At 37.1% G+C, this 23,073-nt stretch overlaps 1 protein-coding gene and 1 pseudogene across 1 annotated transcript; both read right to left on the bottom strand.

Annotated features, from left to right (window-relative positions):
* Positions 1–11,088: 11,088 nt before the first annotated feature.
* Positions 11,089–11,559, bottom strand: LOC149169874 (protein BPS1, chloroplastic-like). Its single transcript, XM_089425365.1, has one exon. The coding sequence runs from the start codon at positions 11,557–11,559 to the stop codon at positions 11,089–11,091; it is 471 nt and encodes a 156-aa protein (XP_089281491.1).
* A 10,286-nt stretch (positions 11,560–21,845) lies between these two features.
* On the bottom strand, positions 21,846–22,952 carry LOC149169875 (protein BPS1, chloroplastic pseudogene; annotated as a pseudogene).
* Between the last annotated feature and the right edge of the window lie 121 nt (positions 22,953–23,073).

A 23,073-nucleotide genomic window follows, 5' to 3' on the forward strand; every position in this document is an offset into this window, starting at 1 on the left:
AATCAAAGAAGCATTAACCCAGTGTTATTTTTATAATCAAATTTTTATAATAATTAAAGAAGCATTGGGTTAATGCCAAGTCTCCAAACAATCCAAACAACTAGTGTTATTTTTATAGTAGTTTTATTATTCAAAAACTAGTGTTATTTTTATTAGGTTAATGCAAAGTCTAACTAGTGTTATTTTTATAATAATTTTATTACTCAAAAACTAGTGTTATAATAATTTTATTATTCAAAAACTAGTGTTATTTTTATTGGTTTAATGCCAAAGTCTCTGAGTTTATTTCAACATGAAGTCCATCAACCATCGAACAATCCAAACAACTAATGTTATTTTTATAATCAATTTTTTATAATAATCAAAGAAGCATTAACCTAGTGTTATTTTTATAATCAAATTTTTATAATAATCAAAGAAACATTGGGTTAATGCCAAGTCTCCAAACAATCCAAACAACTAGTGTTATTTTTATAATAATTTTATTATTCAAAAACTAGTGTTATTTTTATTGGGTTAATGCCAAATCTAACTAGTGTTATTTTTATACTAATTTTATTACTCAAAAACTAGTGTTATAATAAAATATTATTCAAAAACTAGTGTTATTTTTATTACTCAAAAACTAGTGTTATAATAAAATATTATTCAAAAACTAGTGTTATTTTTATTGGGTTAATGCCAAGTCTCTGAGTTTATTTCAATATGAAGTCCATCAACCATCGAAAAACAACTAAGTCTTAAACCAAGGGAGCACTCAACATATTGCATTATACGCTCAACACCTCAAAAAATGGTAAGCACAAGGGAAAACATAGTCATGTTGCTTCGTGAATGTGGGATTATTCCCATAACACCAGATATTTGTCAACAAAATTCAAAGACTAAGCCACAATAGCCAAGTCATACACCGAGAATAATAAAATCCAAAGCATAAAGCATTGACAACTCTGCATGGTGGATATTTGGCCAATTTCGATCGACAACTCTAGTTAATTTGTGCGACCCCAGGTATGATTGAGTTTTAACAAGGAGAGGGGCTCCGTAATTGTTGTTTTTACCAAACCACCTTGTCAACATGGCACTCTATGGTGAATTGCGGCACCCCCCTGTGGCAAAACCACTTACCATCAGCAGCCCCCCGCTCCCCCCGCAATCCATCTCTGATTTAAGTGACAAGACGGGGATAAACGTGGCAGCAAAATTGCTAAGTGGCGATCCCACTATTACAGGCCTGTATACATCGAAAGAGAAGGCAGGTTTAGAGTCTGATCAAATTAGGGCTATTTCTGGAAATGAGTTGCAACACGAGAGTGTTTATTGGAGAAAGTGAAACCAAAGAATCACAAGGAAACTAGTTGTATCATTAATCTCATCATATCAAGTAAAATTTACTCGAACACATGCTCCTGGACAGCTAGAAATAAATCCTACTAGAAGCATTTGAACCAGCAACCTGGGAATGACTATGCAATAATCGATTCTCCATTCCTGGGAAATGTTGGAAGAGTGGGATGTGTCATCTAACTGCTCACAATATGCAGATGAGTTTTCCAATACAATTTGTGTCCATTCCTTTCCTATGGAAGCGATTTCCAAATCTGAAGTAGGTTGTGATGAGTCAAGGTTTCTGCCCACGCTACGCTCAATAGATGACAAATGTTCTATCAAGTCTCCACAATCTTCTTCCTCCAGATACATCTTCACAGTTTCCTAGTCATGCTTGCACGCTTGATAATGTCTACAAGTGAACTGAGGTGTTCATACCGCAGTAAAATCGAAATATGGAATTCATTCCACTATTGCAACATGGCCAAGGACTATTACAAACTTATATTTCATTATAGTCTGCATCTTGCAAAGATAACTCTCAACATGCAAAAACCATTGCTAGTGCTTTTGCCTATTCTAGCCAGTTGTTTGAAGGATGCCTCAGAACAATATTGGACGTTTGTGGACAGAACCTACAAAGTCCTATAGTAAATTTCAACAATTTTACAAGCACTTGGAACCATAACCAAAGTAAAAAGGGCAAGCATTTGTACGAGTGAGATTATGATGAGGAGGAAGCCGCAACAATAGTTTATGATCTTGCTACCTTTAAGTAATGGTGACTTGAACTTACTATTTTTAGGAATGATTATTAAACATGATTGAGTTGGCTCAGGTCATTATACTAAAATGAAAAGAAAAGGGTTTCTTTCATTCGAGTTTTGGGATTGTTCCAATTTGGGGAAATACAAGAAGCAATTGAACTCATGTAGCGTGGGAATGCAAAACGCAGGCTTATGCAAGGGAACACTCCCGCAGTCACTGCCATTGGAATTCTCAAGGTATTAACGAAGATCTTGTTTGATTCTGGTGTTCAGGCATGCCTGGAAAACCTTGAAGCTATGCCCTGGATAGAGAAGGAGGGAAATGAAATGCTAGACATCGAGAATGCTTTGGGAGAGTTCAATCGAGGATAATGGATTTGTGAGTCTAAGAATGATTTGTAGAGTCTCTGTTATGGTTGTCTTTTCTCTCTTATGAAATTTTTCATGCAAGCCACTAATAAATGGACAATCTAAATTGGATACTTAAATTTTTTGTTGAAGGACAAATAGTAGCATGCCTTTGTTAGAATATGGACTAAATAGTTAGAACTATTAGGGCTATACAATCAAACTTTGATGCGATATGAAGTTAGTCGTGCTACTGCAAAGTTGGTCATGACATTAAGAAAATGCAAGATACTTCATCCTTGTGAAGGAAGATATAACCTTTTGCAAGCTTGGTTGTAAGCATAGGTTGATGAACCTTTTAGCATAAGACCAGTGAACAAAATATTAGGTGACAGAGCATTTGGACGCAACGAAAATCGAGGTTTTTCATCGAATACTTGTATAAGGCTTTGAGTGTTTTGATGGATTGAAATCATGTTGCAAGTAGTAAATAGAAGTAGCGTTATTCAAGATACACTACTTGTAAGAGAACCATTGAATAAAATTACTAAAGAGAACCATTGTGGAAGGAATGATTGACTCCAAGTTTAATCCAAAATTAAAACCAACAAAATATTTCTGCAAATTCAAATCTTTTACAGGATGATGGAAATATAAAGGATAAAAAGAAGCATTTTTATGATTATACGGGAATTGTTGAAGATTTGAAGAAATGTTTCAAGTTACTACAGGAAGTGAACTTCAATGTTTGCAGAGCAGTTTGATTTTATATTGAATTACTTTCATGCCATGAAGAATACCAAGTCATTTAAAATAGAGGAACATGATTAATACATTGTAGAGATGAGATGACTGAATTATTTCCTTGAAGAAGATAAATTGCTGTTCGTTCCAATTGTGAGACCTATTAGCTATGTGTGTTGCTTTAAAGGCTAATAAGCATAATTGAATGGAGAAAGCACCCGAAGTAACAATCTTGAAATGGCTCGAAGGTCTTGAAATGAGGTCAGAGGGTTGATTTATTACAAATGGAGTAGGCAGAAAATTGTATATGGGAGAAGTGAGTTAGATTCCATAGCAAACACCGCTTTGAAAATCATTAGCTCTGGTAAAAATTGAGCAATATTTAGACCATGGACAATAAAGGATAAGTGAAAGTGAAGAATACAAGTGGTAGTGTTGACCCTGCTTAAAGGATATTAGCAGGTTTCCAGGAGAAGCTTCCACAACCTATAGATTCTAAGGTAAAAGATCAACACGCAGAAGATTAAGGAAGTTTTGAGGCAAGATTCGAGTAAAAAATCCCATTTATTTAGGAAAAAAGTCCAAAAGAGGTGGAAAATGAAGATAGCAATTCCAAATTTGGTAGCAAAGTGTCCAACAAGTGTTAATTTTTCCGAATTTGGAGACATTCAATCAAATTTCTTGAAAAATATTTCAAGGCAGTAAAACATTCTAAGAGTAGATGGCGGGGCATTTGTCAACAAAGGATAAGTATTTATCTAAGTTGCACGAAACGGGGAAACGGGTACGAGTTTCCGAAACGGGAAGCGATACGAAACGCGACCTCCCCAAATTTTGGAAACGGGGAAACACGAATATATATATATATATATATATATATGTGCAATCATAAAGCATAAATGATACATTATAATTTATTACACTTAAACATTACGATTTAATTTACATCACATTTACTCATGAATGATCACATAATGAAAATAAAAATATCGGAATATCCAAAAGCAACCTTTATTATATATCCAAATCTCAAAATCAGCCTTTATTTATATTAATATATGAGGCTGCAAGTACAATAAAGACTATAAGGCTACAAGAGAGAGATCCAAATCAAGATTTTTTGCATCCACATCCCATTCTTTAGAAGGACCACTATTGTATTGGGAGTCTCCTCCTACATAGTCGAACGACCTTAGTGCTGACTTGATTAAATACACGTTTCATACCCTAGTACCCTACATGATCTTGATTATTGGGAGTTTCCCCTGCATAGAGGGCTTGGTTCTCTTGATTAAATACAAGTTCCATACCCTAGTACATGATAAAATCCAATGGAAACATTGCAATCCCTCCAATCCTGAAATCCTAAAAAACAAACAAGTCTGCTGGATTTTGAGTGAGATCTAAAATTCTACTTTCTCCATATGAAATCCAATGAGGGCGAAACCACTCTCAAACATCCTAAGTCATTTCATGGTAATGTTAAAAATTTAAGTAAAAGGATGAAAATGAAAAATAAAGAAGAATATCACTTTTACTTTAAGAATTTAACATTACCATGAATTGCATATCCCTAAATTCTAGAACATCCTGGAAACCCTAAAAAAATTTAAAAACAAATTAAAAAAAATAAAAAATAAAAAACAACTGTTTTTTTGGGGAAACGTGGCCCGTACGGCCTGGAAACGCGTTTCTGGCCATACGGCCACGTTTCCGTACGGCCGGAAACGCGTTTCCAGGCCGTACGGTACGGGGAAACGCGTTTCGTTTCGTTTCCCCTGGGGAAACGACCCCTAGGGCCACGTTTCCTGCAACTTAGGTATTTATATTTATTTATTATTGTGACCAATCCTATATTTCCAGGAAATTATACATTTGGTGGCAAAATTTTCGGGAAATTATACATTTGGTGGCAAAATTTTCCAGGCACAAAATCAACAAGTAGGATCGGTTAAGTATATCCAGGCAGAGAATCAACAAATCAAATGGCTAATTCCAGATTTCCTGCAATAAAGTGAATATTTTATTTATTTTTGGTTTATATAGATTGATTTTATTTCCAGAAAATTTGGAATAAATTAGATGTTATTTTTAAGTTTATTATTAGGATTTTATTCCTGAAAAGCTTGCAAAAGCTTCAGGGCTGTAATTATCTATATATGTTTTCATTTTAATTGTAAAAGGGTTGACTTTTGATGCCAAAACCCTGCCATTTTTGTAAATATTTCTATTGCAGAATTTTGAATAGAAGTTTATGGCTTTATTTTTATGATAGAAATTGTTCACATGTTTGTGCTTCCAATAATACATATCTTGTTTCTGCATATATTTGAGGTTGTATAGGACATTGGGCAAGACTAGGTTGAGTATCAACCTTCCTGACAACCTACTGTAGTGTTATGTTCTTTACTGAGTAAATCATGGTGACAATATGTCACTGTTGATCCTTCTAAATCAATAGATTTTTGCTTCAATACAAATTCTTAGATGTATTATTGTTTTCTGTAAAAATCCTTCTACACACTTCTGCTCTTGATTAGATAATTAGGTATTCAAAGAGGATATCTAATTCTCTAATCTCACCTCCTTTCCTCCACCATCAACCTTTCAAGCTATGTGTTTCTACCATAATTGAACATTGGCACTTTAATAAGGCCTCTACAAGAGAGGGTTTTGTTTGTGAGCAAGGATTTTTGACTCATTAGCAGCCACTTATACAACAAATCCTAGATCTGGCCATTGTGCTTCATATGTTGTTATCCTCTGAAGGAGCCCCCTTAACACTTGAGGGAGTCCCCTTTGGTTCGGGGGCTAGCTTGAACCTAAAATTTGGTCGAGTTGGTTTCTCGACGTAGTTTCGCAACCAAGAATTTCCTTCGAGAAACATTACAACATTTGGCGCCATTGTCGGAGATTGAAGTAACGAATATATCTATCCTCAGAGAATGATAATTGATTAGATCTATTCTTCGCTGGCAAACATAGACTAGACAATTAATATTGGTTGCATTTCCTTCACCTGGCGTCTCCACTTTCTCTATATGGTGGTTCCACTGAGTTATCAATTTCATTGGTTCCAGATGTGAGATGCCTTTATTGCTATGTTCGTTCAAGGCTCATTGATGGTTGCATTGAGCAGCATATATTTCTTCCTCTTGACAGTGATCAGAAAATTCAAAGGTTTATTGAGGATACATTCTTCAGAATTCAGTTGTAAGTATCAATTGCTTACGAAATTTAATGTTCTTATTGTAAATATTTTTTATGCCTTTAGCTGCTGCCAAGGTGGTCTATCAATTAATCCAATGCTCACATGGTTGCATTGGAAGCATGATTACACTTAATTGTGCAAAATTTCACTTCACCATAGTAGGAGTATGTGCAATAGATCAGTCGGGTCTTGTGTGTCATTTGAGGATCGTTCCGCATTTGCAGTTGTTTCAAATTGGTTTTTAGATTTAGTGTGCATATTTCAATTTGTAACAACAATAATTTTCAAAATCCAGTGTGCATCATGTGGATTGATTAAATTTCACCGATTTTAGATTACATTGTAATCATTAGATCAATTTAATAATGAATCCATATCCCAATGGAGAAGCATTGGTATACAATTTGGTTTCATCTTTCATATTGCAATATGTTTATGTAATGTCTGTTGGTTCTCAACATCCATGTTTTTGGCTTTTGTTTGCAACAGTTTTCAGCAGGGAATTGGATTTAATTGTAGTTTGACAGCATTCACAAGTTACAGGTTGCAGATGGTTAATTTTATTCTGGTATGAATCCATTCCCAACAGATTCAAGGTAGTTGGTCTCTTAGTTCTCTGCTTCCCACAAGGGGAAGCAATCCCCAATTGGAACCGATGTTGTAACTTTTTTCTACAACTTTAAAAGGTTACAAAAAAAATGAATTTTACTAGTCTGCCTCCCGACTAAAGTATTAGACATATGAAAAATGATTATTGGGTTATTTTTATAATAATTCTAATTGTAAATAAATTTAATTTTATAAAATATAATTATATATTTGTTATAAGATTATTTATTTAATATTAAAATTATTCAAAAATTCCATCAACCATCGAACACTCCAAGGAACTAAGTCTCAAACCAAGGCAACACTCAACATCTCAAGTACCAACACAAGCAAACGAGTAGAGGAGCCACAAAGGGCATTATATGCTCCTCGCATGAAGAGGTATTGTGCACAAGGGACATTATAAGGAAACTTGTCATGTTGCCTTGTGAATGTGGGATTATTCCCTTAATGCCAGATATTTGTCAACAAAATTCAAAGACTAAGCCACAACAACCAAGTCATACACCGAGACAAATAAAATCCAAAGAATAAAGCGTTGAGAACTCTGCATTGTGGAGATTTGGCCAATTTCGATCGACAACTCCAGTTAATTTGCATGACCCTAGGTATGATCGAGTTTTAAAAAGGAGGCGGGGTCCACAATTACTGTCTTTACCGAACCACCTTGTTAACGTGGCACTCTGTGGTGAATTATGAGACCCCCCTGTGGAAAAACCACTTACCATGCGCAACCCCCCCACAATCCATCTCTGATTTAAGTGAGAGGACAGGGATAAATGTGGCAACAAAATTGCTAAATGTGGCAACAAAATTGCTAAGTGGTCATTGCACTGTTATGGGCCTGGATATATCAACAAAGAAGGCAAGTTTAGAGTTTGATAAAATTAGGGCTATTTCTAGAAATGGGGTGAAACACGAGAGTTTTTATTGGAGAAAGTGAATCGAAAGAATCACAAAGAAACTAGTTGTATCATTAATCTCACCATCTCAAACTGATATTTCTGGAGCACATGCTTCTCGACAGTTAGAAATAAATCCTACTAGAAGCATTTGAACCAACAACCTAGGGATGGTTATGCAACAATCGATTCTCCATTCCTAGGAAATGTTGGAAGAGTGGGAGGTGTCATCTAACTGTTCACAATATGCAAATGAGTTTTGCAATACAAATTTTGTCCATTCCTTTCCTATGGAAGTGATTTCCAAATCTGAAGCAGGTTGTGATGAGTCAAGGTATTTGGTCATGCTATGCTCATCAGACAACACATGTTCTACCAAGTCTCCACACTCTTCTTCCTCCAGATACATCTTCACATTTTCCTAGTCATGCTTGCACGCTTGTCAATGCCTACAAGTGAACTAAGGTGTTCATACAACAGTAAACTTGAAATATGGAATTCATGCCACTATTGCAACATGGTTAAGGACTATTACAAACTTATATTTCATTAATTATCTTCATTTTTGAAGTTTAAATCACTTGTTGATATTTTTCATCCTGCAAAGATAACTTTCAACGTGCAAAAACAATTGCTAGTTCTTTTGTCAATTCTAGCCAGTTGTTTGAAGAATGCCTCAGAACAATATTGGATGTTTGTGGATAGAACCTACAAAGTCCTATAGTAAAGTTCAATAGTTTTACAAGCGCTTGCTAGAAAGAAAATAAAAAGGGCCAGCATTTGTACCTGCGAGCTCATGATAAGGAGGAAGCCACAACAAAATTTTATGATCTTGTTGCCTTTAAGTATTGGTGACTTGAACTTACTATTTTTAGGAATGATTTTTAAACATCGCTGAGTTGGCTGAGGTCATTATACTAAAATGAAAAGAAAATGGCTTCTTTCTATCAAGTTTTGTTATTGTTCCAATTTGGATAACTACAAGAAACAATTGAACTCATGTACTGTGGGAATGCAAAATGCAGGCTTATGTAAGGGAACACTCCCGCACACATTGCCATTAGAATTCTCAAGGTATTAGCGAAGATCTTGTTTGATTTTGGTGTTCAAGCATGTCTGAAAAACCTTGAAGCTATGCCCTAGATAGATGTAACGAACTAAATGTATATAAAAAAATACACAAATAATGTAAAAAACCACAAATAAGATTGATGATTAATTAGTTAGCAATTAATGAAAATATATGTCCCTAAATGACATAACTATTCGTGAAAGGGTACTTACCTGGCTATATATACATATACAAGACCCTCATTCTCATTTATATAATCCTACATCAATTCTTCAATAAAATATACATTTACAATTACTATCCTACAATGGATGTCTTTGTTTACGAAATATTTTAATATTTCCACTGGGTATACGACTAGTGGTCGTACAATGGTATCATAGCTATGTTTGATCTCAACTTTTAGTCATCAAACTCCGTCAACATTGTTGCCGTCAATATTCAAACGTCTTGCTACAAAGTAGGATTTTCTCCTCTCTACGAGTTCGACGTCAGGCCTTTGGCGATAAAAAATAAATAAATAAAGAAATTGGAAAAAATATATAAAAAAATAAAGTATTGAAAAAAATATAAATATTTAAAAAAAAAAATTATATATAATTTATATAAAAATATTTTAAAAAATAAAAAAATTTATATATAAAAAATAAAATTAAAAACAAAAACATATATAATAAAGTCAGGGAAAAAAATAGAAAAAGAAGTGAGTTAGTCGAAATGAATTACTTGTCGTTTGTAGCCACCAGTACTAAACAAAACAGACATTCGAGTGCGACCGTCCTGCAACTGCCAACCGTGGTCATAACCACCATTGACAAGTAGCCACCATCAAGCGAGCAACCACCATCCAAGACGTCCGCCAAGCCAGCGCTGCTCGACTACATCTGTCGTCGTTCCACTGCACCCTAGCACGTGCTTCCAGCATATACGTACAATCATAAGGCCGCTCACACTACTGCACAGTCACTTCCACCGCATCCTCGACCCGCTGCATCCAAACCCCTCCATCTGTTGTTGTATTCCATCACCGCTATTGACAGGAAACCCTGCCCGCTCTGACCGTCGTTCGACACTCACCGCTTCCTGTCCAACAGTCATTTAACATGTCCATGCCCAAGCGTTACGTCTCATCGCGACGGGTCAAACATATCACATACGTTATAGTGTTGGTCAATTACATTATAGTGAGGTTGATTTTGGTTCATTGTATAAGCATACCATAAATTAAATTAGCATTTAGTTAACTAGCACTTGCACCAGATGTTGAAAAGGAAACGCCGCAATGCATAAATTGAAGAACAAAAATACAACACAAGAATACTTTGATAAAGAATAAAAATATATTGAACGCTCAAATCAATGCACCATTAACTCAAATCAATGCACCATTAACTGGAACCACTTAGTAGACATATCTATCAACATTAAGATTATACACAATGATCAAGAAATTTCCCATATACAAACAGTGCCTTCCACAACAACCTTTTGTCACGTCCACATTTTAAAAAATGCCTTGGAACGTGATTGGAATCTCCCATATTGTCTTTTTCATTATGCAGATAAATCTTCCCTATTGCTATTTTCATCATGAATATTGTTAGTTCATTGTTGTAAAGTGTTAGTGTGTTAAAATATACAAACAACACCTTCCACAACAACCTTTTGTCACATCCACATTTTAAAAAATGCCTTGGAACGTGATTTGAATCTCCCATATTTCCTTTTTCATTATGCAGAAAAATCTTCCATATTGCTATTTTCATCATGAATATTGTTAGTTCATTGTTGTAAAGTGTTAGTGTGATAAATTCAATACCATAAGTTCGACAAGCGAAAAACATTCCTCAATTAGCATAATATGTATTTTTCTCTCACTGTGTATTCTTCAGTCATGCATTACAAAACTTCCATCAAAATGCACAAGTAACAGATTAACTGAATTTTTTTCGAGATCATAAACTGGAAAAGCCCTGAAACTTTTCGAGTTCCATACCTAAACCAAGAAAATGAACAACCCTAAGAAACCCTAAACCAAGAAAATGAAAAACCCTAAGAAACCCTAAACCAAGAAACATTTCATGCTGGTCAGTGTTACTGATATATTCATGACTGATCATCTCTGATGGGTGTGCCTTCTGCAGATAACCTGAGACTATCAAGCAATGCATTCCTTCCACTCAGAATAACATGAAAGAAGTCATTAACCTGTTTAGAGAGAGGATCTAACCCCTGGGCAAGCAATTGTGCACTTTGTTGTAATTCCTGTATAGCAATTCTGATATGTTCCACTTTCTCTGTTCCATCGACAATGTCAGCAGAAGATAATTTCTCAACTATAGGGTGAACATTTTCAATCACTGCATCCAACAATTCTAGCTCTTTCAAAACTCGATCTTGGCCGTTGGAAAAACATCTCTTGATTTCGTCATTAATCCCTCGCTGAAAACTCATGAATGTTGTGGACCACAAAAACTGATCAGGAATATGCAATTCAATCAATGGGCCAGAGTGCCCAGCGAGAGCAGAAGCCACCACACTGCAGAGAAATATAGTTGTTGCCTTCACTCCATACATCGCTCTCAAGAAAACACTACCCTTTGACGATGACTTTACCTTCCCAAACTGAAGGCTTTTGCTCATATGCTGTAATATCACAATGCAATTTTCAATCCTACTATTCCTTTAGGTGTTTGCACCATGTTTCCCCTTCGAATCCATTTTTTCCTTCAACTCTTGGAGAGAACCTTTGACACAGAAGAGCTTGTCGTTAGACCAAACGCCATTTGAAAAGTCCAGCAAATGCAAAGCATAATGAACAAGAAGATGGAAATATTCAAACTTTGAAATTTCGACATTTAATGCAAGGCAAATGCCTAAAAGCTTTACAGTGTCATCTAGGTATTCGTGCATCCATTTCTCATCCCATTCTGCTGTAGGAAATTGGAGATCTGTAATAAGGGACTTGAGGTCCGCGTGTGTAGCAGATAAAACCGCCATGGCTTGCTACATCCACAACAGATTTATCGTGTTCTTCAATAACATACTAGCACCCTAAGCATTTTATGGTAAAACAAAACACATAATTGCAGTCAAACAAAGATGGTTACAGACTTCTCAATGATCAAGGATTTTTTGATCAAATTGTTTTCTGTCGCTTTCTCTCTATCTGCCCCATGAAAACAATCAAGCCCATTAACTAGAGTCCAGTTTAGAGCTGACAAAACCCTACTCGAGTCTGTAGGGTGCCATGGGGATGCTTTTCTTGTGTACTACAGACAGGGAAACAGGGTGGGGTCATTTTTAGTGTCGTTTGTTGTCAATGGATTCCTTGGATATGCCTCCTATGATGGAAGACTGTCTATGGGATGTCCCAAATGTCAGGGGTTTGCCCTTGCCAAATGGCTATAATGGGATTCTGTTAAAAAAATGTTTTTTAATCAACCACCGGTTAACATGAGCAAGATTTTCTTGATTGTGAGGTTATTAGTGGTGTATTTATTATGCCAGAGTTTTGAAGGATTTGCAGGTCTTACTATTTTTTGTAAGCAAAAGCACACATATCAATATGGATATGTTATTTGAGAAGCTTAAACTTTGGTGGAAGGAAGCCATCATTAAAATGCTTATTATTTTAACTTATATTTTACTTGAAGCCACCTTTTCCCATTAAAAGACCTCACTCTCCCAAATCCCTTAAAGCATAGAAACAAAAGTCATAACATTTAATGGAGTGGCTTATAATTGCCCCCTCAGTCATCCCGTGCATTTTTTCCCTTGAAACTTTGGTGAATAGAGGCATGAGGAAGCATCGAGTCCCATTTCTTTGGTTGATGTTTGATTAGAAATTGTTATACAGGTTGTAGGCTAACAAGGTGACTTTTTAGTCTTTTTTTCGTGTAGATATTCTAGTTGATTTTTCTTAAAGTCCTATCAGAAATCTGAAAAAATGTAGTTTTAAGTTGTTGAGTCTACACAACATATGTTTTCTAAAGACTTTCTATAGTGCTAAATCCATTTTTGCATTTAAAATTACAATTTAAATGACAGAATATTGTGATCTCACCAAGAATTGTATTACTAGATTCTGGTGAAAAGGACCAAAAAATATTCGCGTTAGACTACACCCTTATTCATTTATTCTTTTTACCTGGCCTTTGACGATGATAAGCAATGTTGAATTGGAAATGTGTATCACAACATTGCCAAAAGTGGCTCAATATTTGCTAGATGTTTTATAGGTGATAGAGTAAGGCATTGTTTGGTATATGTTCTAAAGGTGATAGATCAAGGGGTATATGTTTTAGAGTTGATAGAGAAAATCACTGTTTGGTAGATGTTTTAGAGGTGATAGAGCAAGGCATTACATATAAGCTACTTTAAGAAGAGTTTTTCAATATGAAATACAACTCCATTTTGCTATGAAATGCATTGTTAGATGGACATTTAAGATCAACAAGTATACTGTCATTAACTCTTAGGGCTTAGTAAACTAGTACAAAACCATCCTTATGTTTATAGGATTTTCCATGCGTGGAAGCAACCTTAGTCCTTAATGCACTTGCTTTTTTTGTTGCTTCTTTCATTGTCTTTAGTGGTATCTTGCTAGAAAATCATTACATAAATTCCAATATATGTTCTCTAAAGCAATATAAAATTCTCTCAAACGCAAGACATGAGCTTGGATACCACTTGGAGCAAAACCACATCACAAAAAACACATTGTACATTGAACGCACAAACAATAAGTTGCTTTCTTCCAATTTTTTACATTTTGCATTAAAGTAAACAATATCCAAGCCACTAAGTAGATAACTCTGCTCTTTTTCCTGTCTACGGGTGCACCGAGGCAAATATTTTTGTTTTCTGAGGAAACTAAAAAAATAATTGTCCATAAATATGTAATTGATAAAGACTATTTAGTAATGATTTTTAAGTTATCACAAAAAGCACACTTATTTTTATGCCATCACTAAGAATCAAAGGTATGCTTTTGTATGAAAGTTAGACATGGATGGAAGGAGTTTGACTATATTTTTTGGTTCTAGATGTCTACTAATACGACCTAATTTGACCTTGAATGATGCAAGTTCTGGTTTCTTGAGTTTTTTATAAAGACACTTTTGAATTAAGATTTCAAGCTTTTTTTTCATTTTGAGTAGAGTTTAGAGAATGTTTCCTTCATTACCAATACAAGTTTGGATCCATCCCATAACATAGCCAAATTAACCTGAATGGATTTTTCTCCAATATTGCTTTTTCCAGGGCATTACGTTCCTTATTAGCGCATTACGTTCCTTAGTTAGCTCAAGTCATCTAGAGACACAACAAGGACCTAGAAAATCCAGCCATTAATCTTAAAGGATATATGGTAAGACCCTATACTGTCATTATGAATGTATGGGCATTAAAATATAACGAGCAACACTTGAAATGGACGACAGATGGCAATAAATCATTTGTTCTAAATAGGATCATATAGAATGAAAAGGGGTGATTATATTTCTATATTGTGTTTTAACATCCGGAAAATCATGGTTCTTGCAGGTCGGCAATGCACTTACAGACGATTTCCATGATCTTGTAGGGATTTTTGAATTTATGTGGTCTCATGGTTTGATATCAGACAACACCTACTGGTTGCTCAATATTCATTGTGACTTTTCATCTCTTGTGCATCCATAAGCTCTATGTAATATGGTATTAGATCGTGCCGATGTGGAAATGGGGAATATTGATCCATACAGTATCTACACCCGTCCTTGTTGTTGGGTTGTGTTATATTCTTTCCACATAGTTAATAGGGGGTTTGAAGGGCACCTGTAACCCCACTTTATGGGGTCCGGGGCAGCGCCCCGGAAAATTTTGGTTTTGGACCATAAGTTAGGTTGGGCGGACCCACCTATGGTTTTGTGCATGATTTTCGCACATGTTTTTTGGACGCGATGGTTTTTGGTCCATGGTATTGGACGCGATGGTTTTCGGTCCATGGTATTGGATGCTTCGGCATGTATAAATATGTATTGTAACATTGAAAGGAACATAATGAAAAATCAAGCTGGTAGTCCCGGTTTTGGGATCCAGGGAAAAATCTCTGTGCATATGTGTTTTATGGGTTATGCTCTCGCATTGTTTATTTTCTTTGTTTAAGAATTCGTATGTAGGTAATTTCTGTACAGGGTTAAAACCTACATTTGGTATCAGAGCTGTTTTGGCTTCAAGGGGACGCCTTTGTTGCTGAGGGGTTTCGCTCGGGCCTGTGGTAGACCCTGTTCAGTGGGAGATCTGTGAGATCGATTTTGGTGGTGAAAGAAGATGGCGAGCAGTGGAAAGATAGAGATTGAGAAGTTCAATGGTCAGAATTTTGAGTTGTGGAAACTCAAGATGGAGGATCTGTTGGTGGATAAAGATCAGTGGATCGCGGTAGATCCAGGTACTAAACCATCGGGAGTGACTGATGAAGAATGGAAGAAGTTGTATCAGAAGGCAAAGAGCACAATACGATTGTGTGTCTCAGATTCAGTATTGCTGAATGTATCAAGGGAAGCTACGACAAAGGCTTTGTGGGTCAAGTTAGGGACTTTGTACCAATCTAAGTCTTTGGTGAATAAACTGTTCCTGCGGAAAAAGCTGTATAACATGAGGATGAAAGATGGAGACTCGGTGACAGAGAATCTGAATGCGTTTAATACTGTGGTAAGTCAGTTATTATCTGTTGATATTAAAATTTCAGATGAAGATAAGTGCATTAGTCTGTTGTGTTCTCTACCAGATTCGTGGGATAGTCTGGTTATTGCAATAGGTAGCAATGCAACTGCTTTGCAGTTTGATGAAATAGTCTCAGCCTTGCTGACGGAGGAGATGAGACGAAAAAATATGGACAACCAGAGTGGTGATGCCTTGTCTGTACGAGGACGGTCCCAGAACAGAAACAAAAAAAAGTCATCGAGTGGGAGATCTAAATCTATAGGGAGATCTAAATCTCCAGGAAAACCTACAAAGGTGTGTGCTAGAAATGCGGAAAGGAAGGGCACTTCAGAAGGGATTGTAAATCTAAAGCTCCTGATAAAGGAAAGGGATCTGATGATGCTCCTTCTGCAGAGGCGAAAACCACCTCAGATGAAGGTGGGGATGTGTACTTGGCTTCTTCAAGTACACATGTAGATCATGAGGCATAGTTGATTGACTCAGGTGCATCCTTTCACTTCACTCCCCATAGAGAGTGGTTCTGCGAGTATTAGAAATACGATGGTGGTGATGTCTTCTTAGGAGATGATAGGAAGGCTAAAATCATTGGTCGGGGAAAAGTAAAGTTGAAGTTGCAAGGTGGAAGGGTTAGAACACTTCCGGGTGTTCTACATATTCCTGCATTGGCCAGAAATCTGATTTCTATAAGCAAGTTGGATGATGCAGGTGTAAAGACGGTGTTCGAGAAAGATACCTGCAAGATGGTTCGAGGAGCACTGATATTAATGCGGGGAGTTCGGATTGGAACTCTGTACAAGCTGCAAGGTAGCACTGTTGTTGATGGGTGCAATAGTTCTATGGTTCCTGAAAATGGAGTAGAGAATCTAGTGGTCTCTGGAGAGAAGACCATGTTTTGGCATCAAAGGCTTGGACATATTAGAGAGAAGGGCCTTCGAATACTTCATGGTAAAGGTATGGTAGAAGGTATGAATAATAGCTCTCTGGATTTTGATTTCTGTGAAAATTGTGTATATGGGAAGCAGAATCGGGTGAGTTTCCCCTCTGGTGGTAAGAGGACGAAACAGATATTAGAGCTTGTGCACAGTGATGTGTTTGGACCTGTGAAGGTTCCATCACTGGGTAAGTATGTGTACTATGTATCATTCATAGATGACTTCTCAAGGAATACATGGATATATTTTCTTAAGAAGAAATCTGAAGTCTTTGACAGGTTTAAAGAATTTAAGGCTCTGGTGGAAAATCAGACAGAGAAGAAGATAAAGGTGCTGAGGACAGATAATGGTGGAGAATTTTGCAACAAGGAATTTGAAGAATTTTGTAAGAAGTGTGGTATAGCACGGCAGAAGACTACTCCATATACACCTCAGCAAAATGGAGTCGCAGAAAGAATGAACAAGACGTTGATGGAAAGGGCAAGAAGCATGCTCAGTGGTGCCGGGTTAGGACAGGAATTCTGGGCAGAGGCGGTGGATACTGCATGTTACCTGATCAACAGATCACCTTCATCAGCGTTGGAGGATAAGACTCCACAAGAAGTATGGACTCGTAAGACACCCTCTCTTTCACATCTAAGGGTATTTGGATGTGATGCATATGTACATGTTCCAAAGGAGAAACGAACCAAGTTGGATAGTAAATCTGAAAAGTGCATCTTTATTGGGTATAAGGATGGTTTAAAGGGTTATAAGCTTTGGAACTTAGTCACACGGAAGGTTGTGTACAGCCGAGATGTGTTGTTCAGAGAGGTAAAAGATGTTATTCAACATGAAGTCCAACCAAAGGAACCTGAGAAGATAGAGTTTGAGCCAAAGGAGGAAGAATCAGACTCTGCAGCAAAGGAGGAATCAGAAGATGAAGAGCCACAAACTCCGGCTATGAGAAGATCAGTTCGAGAAAGAAGGCAGCCAGAAAGGTATAGTCCATCTGATTTCAGTTCAAATTTTGCTTTGTCTGTTATTGATAATGATCTCAGAACTGTGAAGGAAGCAGTGGATTCAGAGGATGGAAAACTCTGGAAAGAGGCCATGGTCGATGAAATGGCATCTTTGCACAAAAATGAGGCTTGGGATCTGGTGGAGTTGCCGGCTGGAAGGAAACCCATTGGCAGCAAATGGGTGTTCAAGAAGAAGACAAATGCAGAAGGAAAGGTGGAGAAATAAAAAGCTCGGTTGGTAGAAAAAGGTTATTCCCAGGTGCCGGGAATTGATTTTGGTGATATTTTTTCTCCTGTTGCCAAGGTAACTTCTATTAGATTACTTTTATCTGTTGCTGCTGCTTTTGATTTTGAGGTAGAACAGATGGATGTGAAGACAGCATTTCTTCATGGGGATTTGGAAGAGGAAATCTACATGAATCAACCTGAAGGCTTTGCGGTGAAGGGTAAGAAAGAACTGGCATGCAAATTAAAGAAGTCTCTGTATGGGTTAAAACAGTCACCAAGGATGTGGTATCAGAAATTTGATACATTTATACGGGGACTTGGCTTCACAAGAAGCAAAGCAGATCATTGTGTGTATTTTAAATTAATTGGTGACCGTATTATTTATCTGGTCTTGTATGTGGATGATATGTTGCTGGTTGGAAATGACAAAGAAATTATCCAGGATTTGAAGACCCAAGTGTCCTCCAAATTCGTCATGAAAGATCTTGGTGCTGCAAACTATATTTTGGGCATGGAAATTAAAAGAGATCGGTCAAAGAGGAAGCTTTGGTTAAACCAGAGGAAGTATGTCGAGACAATACTCCAGAGGATTAATATGCAGGATAGTAAACTGGTGAAGGTTCCTATTCCTGTAGGTGTGAGGTTATCTGCTGAACAGTGTCCCAAGACACAAGAAGAGGAAGAGGACATGTCCCGTGTTCCATATGCAAGTGCAGTGGTTAGCCTGATGTATGCAATGGTCTATACTAGACCAGACATTGCACATGCAGTGGGAGTATTGAGCAGGTTTATGTCAAAACCTGGGAAGGAGCACTGGACAGCAGTGAAGCGGGTTTTCAGGTACTTGCGTGGCACTAGTGATTATGGTTTGTGCTACCAAGGAAGACCAGGATTGGATAGAGTGTTGGATATTCATGGCTTTGTTGATGTAAACTGGGCTGGAGATCTGGATCAGAGAAGATCTACAAGTGGGTATGTGTTTAACCTATTTGGAGGTGTAGTCAGTTGGATGAGTAAGAAACAATCTGTAGTGGCACTATCAACTACAGAGGCAGAATACATGGCAGCCACTCATGCAAGCAAGGAAGCAGTTTGGTTGCAGAGATTGTGTTCAAGTATGGGGTTAGTACAGGGAGCTATAAGAATAGACTGTGACAGCCAAAGTGCAATTTTCTTGGCAAAGAACCCTGCTTATCATTCAAAGACAAAGCACATTGATGTTCAATATCACTTTGTGAGGGATATGATAGAAGACAGAAAGGTGTTGCTGGTAAAGGTGGACACTTTGAAGAATATTGCAGATGCATTGACAAAATCTGTGAGCTCTGAGAAGTTCTCTTGGTGTAGAGAAGCAATGGGAATCTCAGGGCTGAAAAAATGACTAAGCTCTCCTATGGTCCCCTGTGGAAAGAAAACAACAAGTGGGAGATTGTTGGGTTGTGTTATATTCTTTCCACGTAGTTAATAGGGGGTTTGAAGGGCACCCGTAACCCCACTTTATGGGGTCCGGGGCAACGCCCCAGAAAATTTTGGTTTTGGACGATATGTTAGGTTGGGCGGACCCACCTATGGTTTTGTGCATGATTTTCGCACATGTTTTTTGGACGCGATGGTTTTCGGTCCATGGTATTGGATGCGATGGTTTTCGGTCCATGGTATCGGACAACACCTACCGGTTGCTCAATATTCAATGTGACTTTTCATCTCTTGTGCATCCATCAGCTCTATGTAATATGGTATTAGATCGTGCCGATGTGGAAATGGGGAATATTGATCCATATAGTATCTACACCCGTCCTTGTTTGAACAGTACTGGAACATATAGAAAACAACAGAGAAAAAGATATGTAAGTATATTATATACATTAAGCATTGTATATGCCAGCAAACCGGTTTGAAGGTATGCTTAAAGTCCAATTTCGTATCTTTTGCATTTGGTAGTCTCTTTCCCATTGACATGGTAAACTGTAAAATAAAGACCAGAGAAAAAGATGTGTAAGAATATTAGATACATTAAGCATTCTATATGCCAGCTTATCAGTTTGAAGGTATGCTTAAAGTCTAATGCTATATCTTTTGCATTTGGTTGTCTCTTTCCCATTGACATGGTAAACTGTAAAATAAAGACCAGACTAGATGATTGAGGTCATTTTTTCTCAAATTAAACACATTCTTGCGTGCCATTGAGGTCCACAATTTGTTGCATGGTGAATTTAAATGACTGGTATCCATCACCTCTAGATGGGGATAATCAGATCAGCTATAAGAGCACTACTGCATTCTCTTTCTCACAGAGGCATTTTGTTGTAGCCATGGAGGCATCTGTTTGTGGAGTATGATCCTTGCACTGAAAAGCAATCCGAAATTTATTTCAATCTACCTGAAGTACAAAAGGCTCTTCATGCCAATGTTACAGGAATTCCATATAACTGGACTACTTGCAGGTCTGTGGTTTTATTATTAAAATGGTAACATTTTTTTTTACCCGGTGCTGCTTCTTTTGCATTTATAAAGGACCTTCATTCATCAATCTGGTCTGTTTGCTTTATTATGTATAGTGATGAAGTTTCCGCTCACTGGGGAGACTCCCCTAGATCTATGTTGCCAATTTACCTAGAGCTCATAAACGTTGGACTACGCATTTGGATGTTCAGGTCACAACTCACCGTGCATATCATTTCTTTTAATCAGAACATGGCACTTAGAACAATGAGAATGTTTCTGGTTGGACTTTTGCTTTTATCTTCCATCATAAAGTCTACTACAGAAAATTTGATATTGTTTTGTTGGTATGCAGTGGAGATACAGATTCAGTGATTCCAGTCGTAGAAAAAACAGGGATTCAAGGGCCTTACCCCACGATTTATGATCGGCAATCTATTGGATATTGCGAGAAAGATACAGACGGAGTTGTGCATAGACATGGCCTTTGTACATCATGATTTCAGAAAGAGTGCTTTCCCTTATATAGTTGAGTGGTCCAGGAAATATGATACTGTCACAAGTAATTTTTATGCCATATGCTGCTTATGGATTATTGGTTTATTTATTTGTTGCAATTATAGATTTGAAATTCAATTACTTTTTGTAGGTGAGAAGTTTGTGATCTGATTTGGTTACGAACTGAGAATTGTTCTGACCTGATGCAGAATTGATCCGGTAATTTCTATCTTCCAAGCACGTGAATTACTGTGGAAAGTCTCCTCTGGACATAAAATGTTGTTTGTTGTGGTTGGGAGAAGTGCGTTTGTTGTTAATGGTGAACAATGGTCTTACCAACACCGAATGTTTGCGCCTACCTTTAATATGGATAAGCTCTCAAAGCTCAAGGTGAATATGGAAAGTAAAGATGGTAGAAATAACTTTCGGGTTAATCTTATTGAATAAATTTAATGGTTATGGGCATTGTTTTATATGCTCTTCATATACTTTCAATATATAATCCTGTTTGTTTTTATTTTATTTTATTTTTTATCATAGCCACACGAAAATAGTACTACATATTCATGCAAAAGTAAATGCAGCATACCTCGTTGAGTAACAGTCGCCTTCTTCCAGTCATAGCTCCACACATACTTCGAGATTCACAAATACTTCGAGATTCAGTCTTGCCAGCCTCTGCACTCGTCATTCTTGTTTGCCTATAGTCATATTCTGCAACAGTAAAAAGTGAGTGCCTCCTCATAAATTCCCAGCATAATTGGCCACCATTGTAGACGATGACACCACATTTTGTTTAGACATTTACTTAGGCCACATTTTATTTAGACATTTACTTAGGTAGGTAGGGTGTCCGTATCTCCCATCTCTCTAGAGAGTACTCTCGTTGCATCTTCTATAATACTAGTTCCTATGCCATTGCTTTAGGGTGCCAGTATCTCCTAAACCAAGAAACATTTCATGCAAATCAGTTTTACTGATATATTCATGACTGATCATCTTTAGGGTGCCAGTATCTCCTAAACCAAGAAACATTTCATGCTGGTCAGCTTTACTAATATATTCATGACTAATCATCTCTGATGGGTGTGCCTTCTGCGGATAACCTGAGACTATCAAGCAATGCATTCCTTCCACTCAGAATAACATGAAAGAAGTCATTAACCTGTTTAGAGAGAGGATCTAACCCCTGGGCAAGCAATTGTGCACTTTATTGCAATTCTCGTATAACAATTCTAATATGTTCCACTTTCTCTGTTCCATCGACAATGTGAGCAAAAGATAATTTCTCAACTATAGGGTGAACATTTTCAATCGCTGCATCCAAAAATTCTAGCTCTTTCAAAACTCGATCTCAGCCGTTGGCAAAAAATCTCTTGATTTCGTCATTAATCCCTTGCTGCAAACTCATGAATGCTGTGGACCAAAAAAATTGATCAGGAATATGCAATTCAATCAATGGGCCAGAGTGCCCAGCGAGAGCAGAAGCCACCACACTGCAGAGAAATATAGTTGTTGCCTTCACTCCATACATCGCTCTCAAGAAAACACTACCCTTTGACGATGACTTTACCTTCCCAAACTGAAGGCTTTTGCTCATATGCTGTAATATCACAATGCAATTTTCAATCCTACTATTCCTTTGGGTGTTTGCACCATTTTTCCCCTTCGAATCCATTTTTTCCTTCAACTCTTGGAGAGAACCTTTGACACGGAAGAGCTTGTCGTTAGACCAAACGCCATCTGAAAAGTCCAGCAAATGCAAAGCATAATGAACAAGAAGCTGGAAATATTCAAGCTTTGAAATTTCGACATTTAATGCAAGGCAAATGTCTAAAAGCTTTACAGTGTCATCCAGGTATTCGTCCATCCATTTCTCATCCCATTCTGCTGTAGGAAATTGGAGATCTGTAATAAGGGACTTGAGGTCCGCGTGTGTAGCAGATAAAACCGCCATGGCTTGCTGCATCCACGATAGATTTATCGTGTTCTTCAGAATCTTTGGCTCGAGTTGCCTTAATCTTCTTGTTAACGAAATCTCAAAGGCGTTCAATATCTCATTAAACTTTGTAGACTGATCAAACGATCGATTAGAAGCAACCATTCTGAAAGGATTTCCAAAGTTTAGGAACAGAGAATGGCCATCATGTGGGCGTCTCATTGCTGAAGCAATTCACAAACCAAATGACGAAAACAGGGGAAACACTTGGTAACAGAAACAAAATAACGAGACAACCAAGAGTTTGAAAAGAAAGTGTGTGTCGTTAATTTTTTAGGTGCAA

The sequence above is a fragment of the Pinus tabuliformis genome, chromosome 4_2, assembly GCF_031772625.1.
Source record: "Pinus tabuliformis cultivar Carrire ecotype Pingquan chromosome 4_2, CPIR1, whole genome shotgun sequence".
NCBI classification, from domain to species: domain Eukaryota; kingdom Viridiplantae; phylum Streptophyta; class Pinopsida; order Pinales; family Pinaceae; genus Pinus; species Pinus tabuliformis.

Bases quoted from the DNA above. Each gene is read 5' to 3' on its own strand.
- LOC149169874 (XM_089425365.1), bottom strand. From the start codon at position 11,559: ATGTATGGAGTGAAGGCAACAACTATATTTCTCTGCAGTGTGGTGGCT.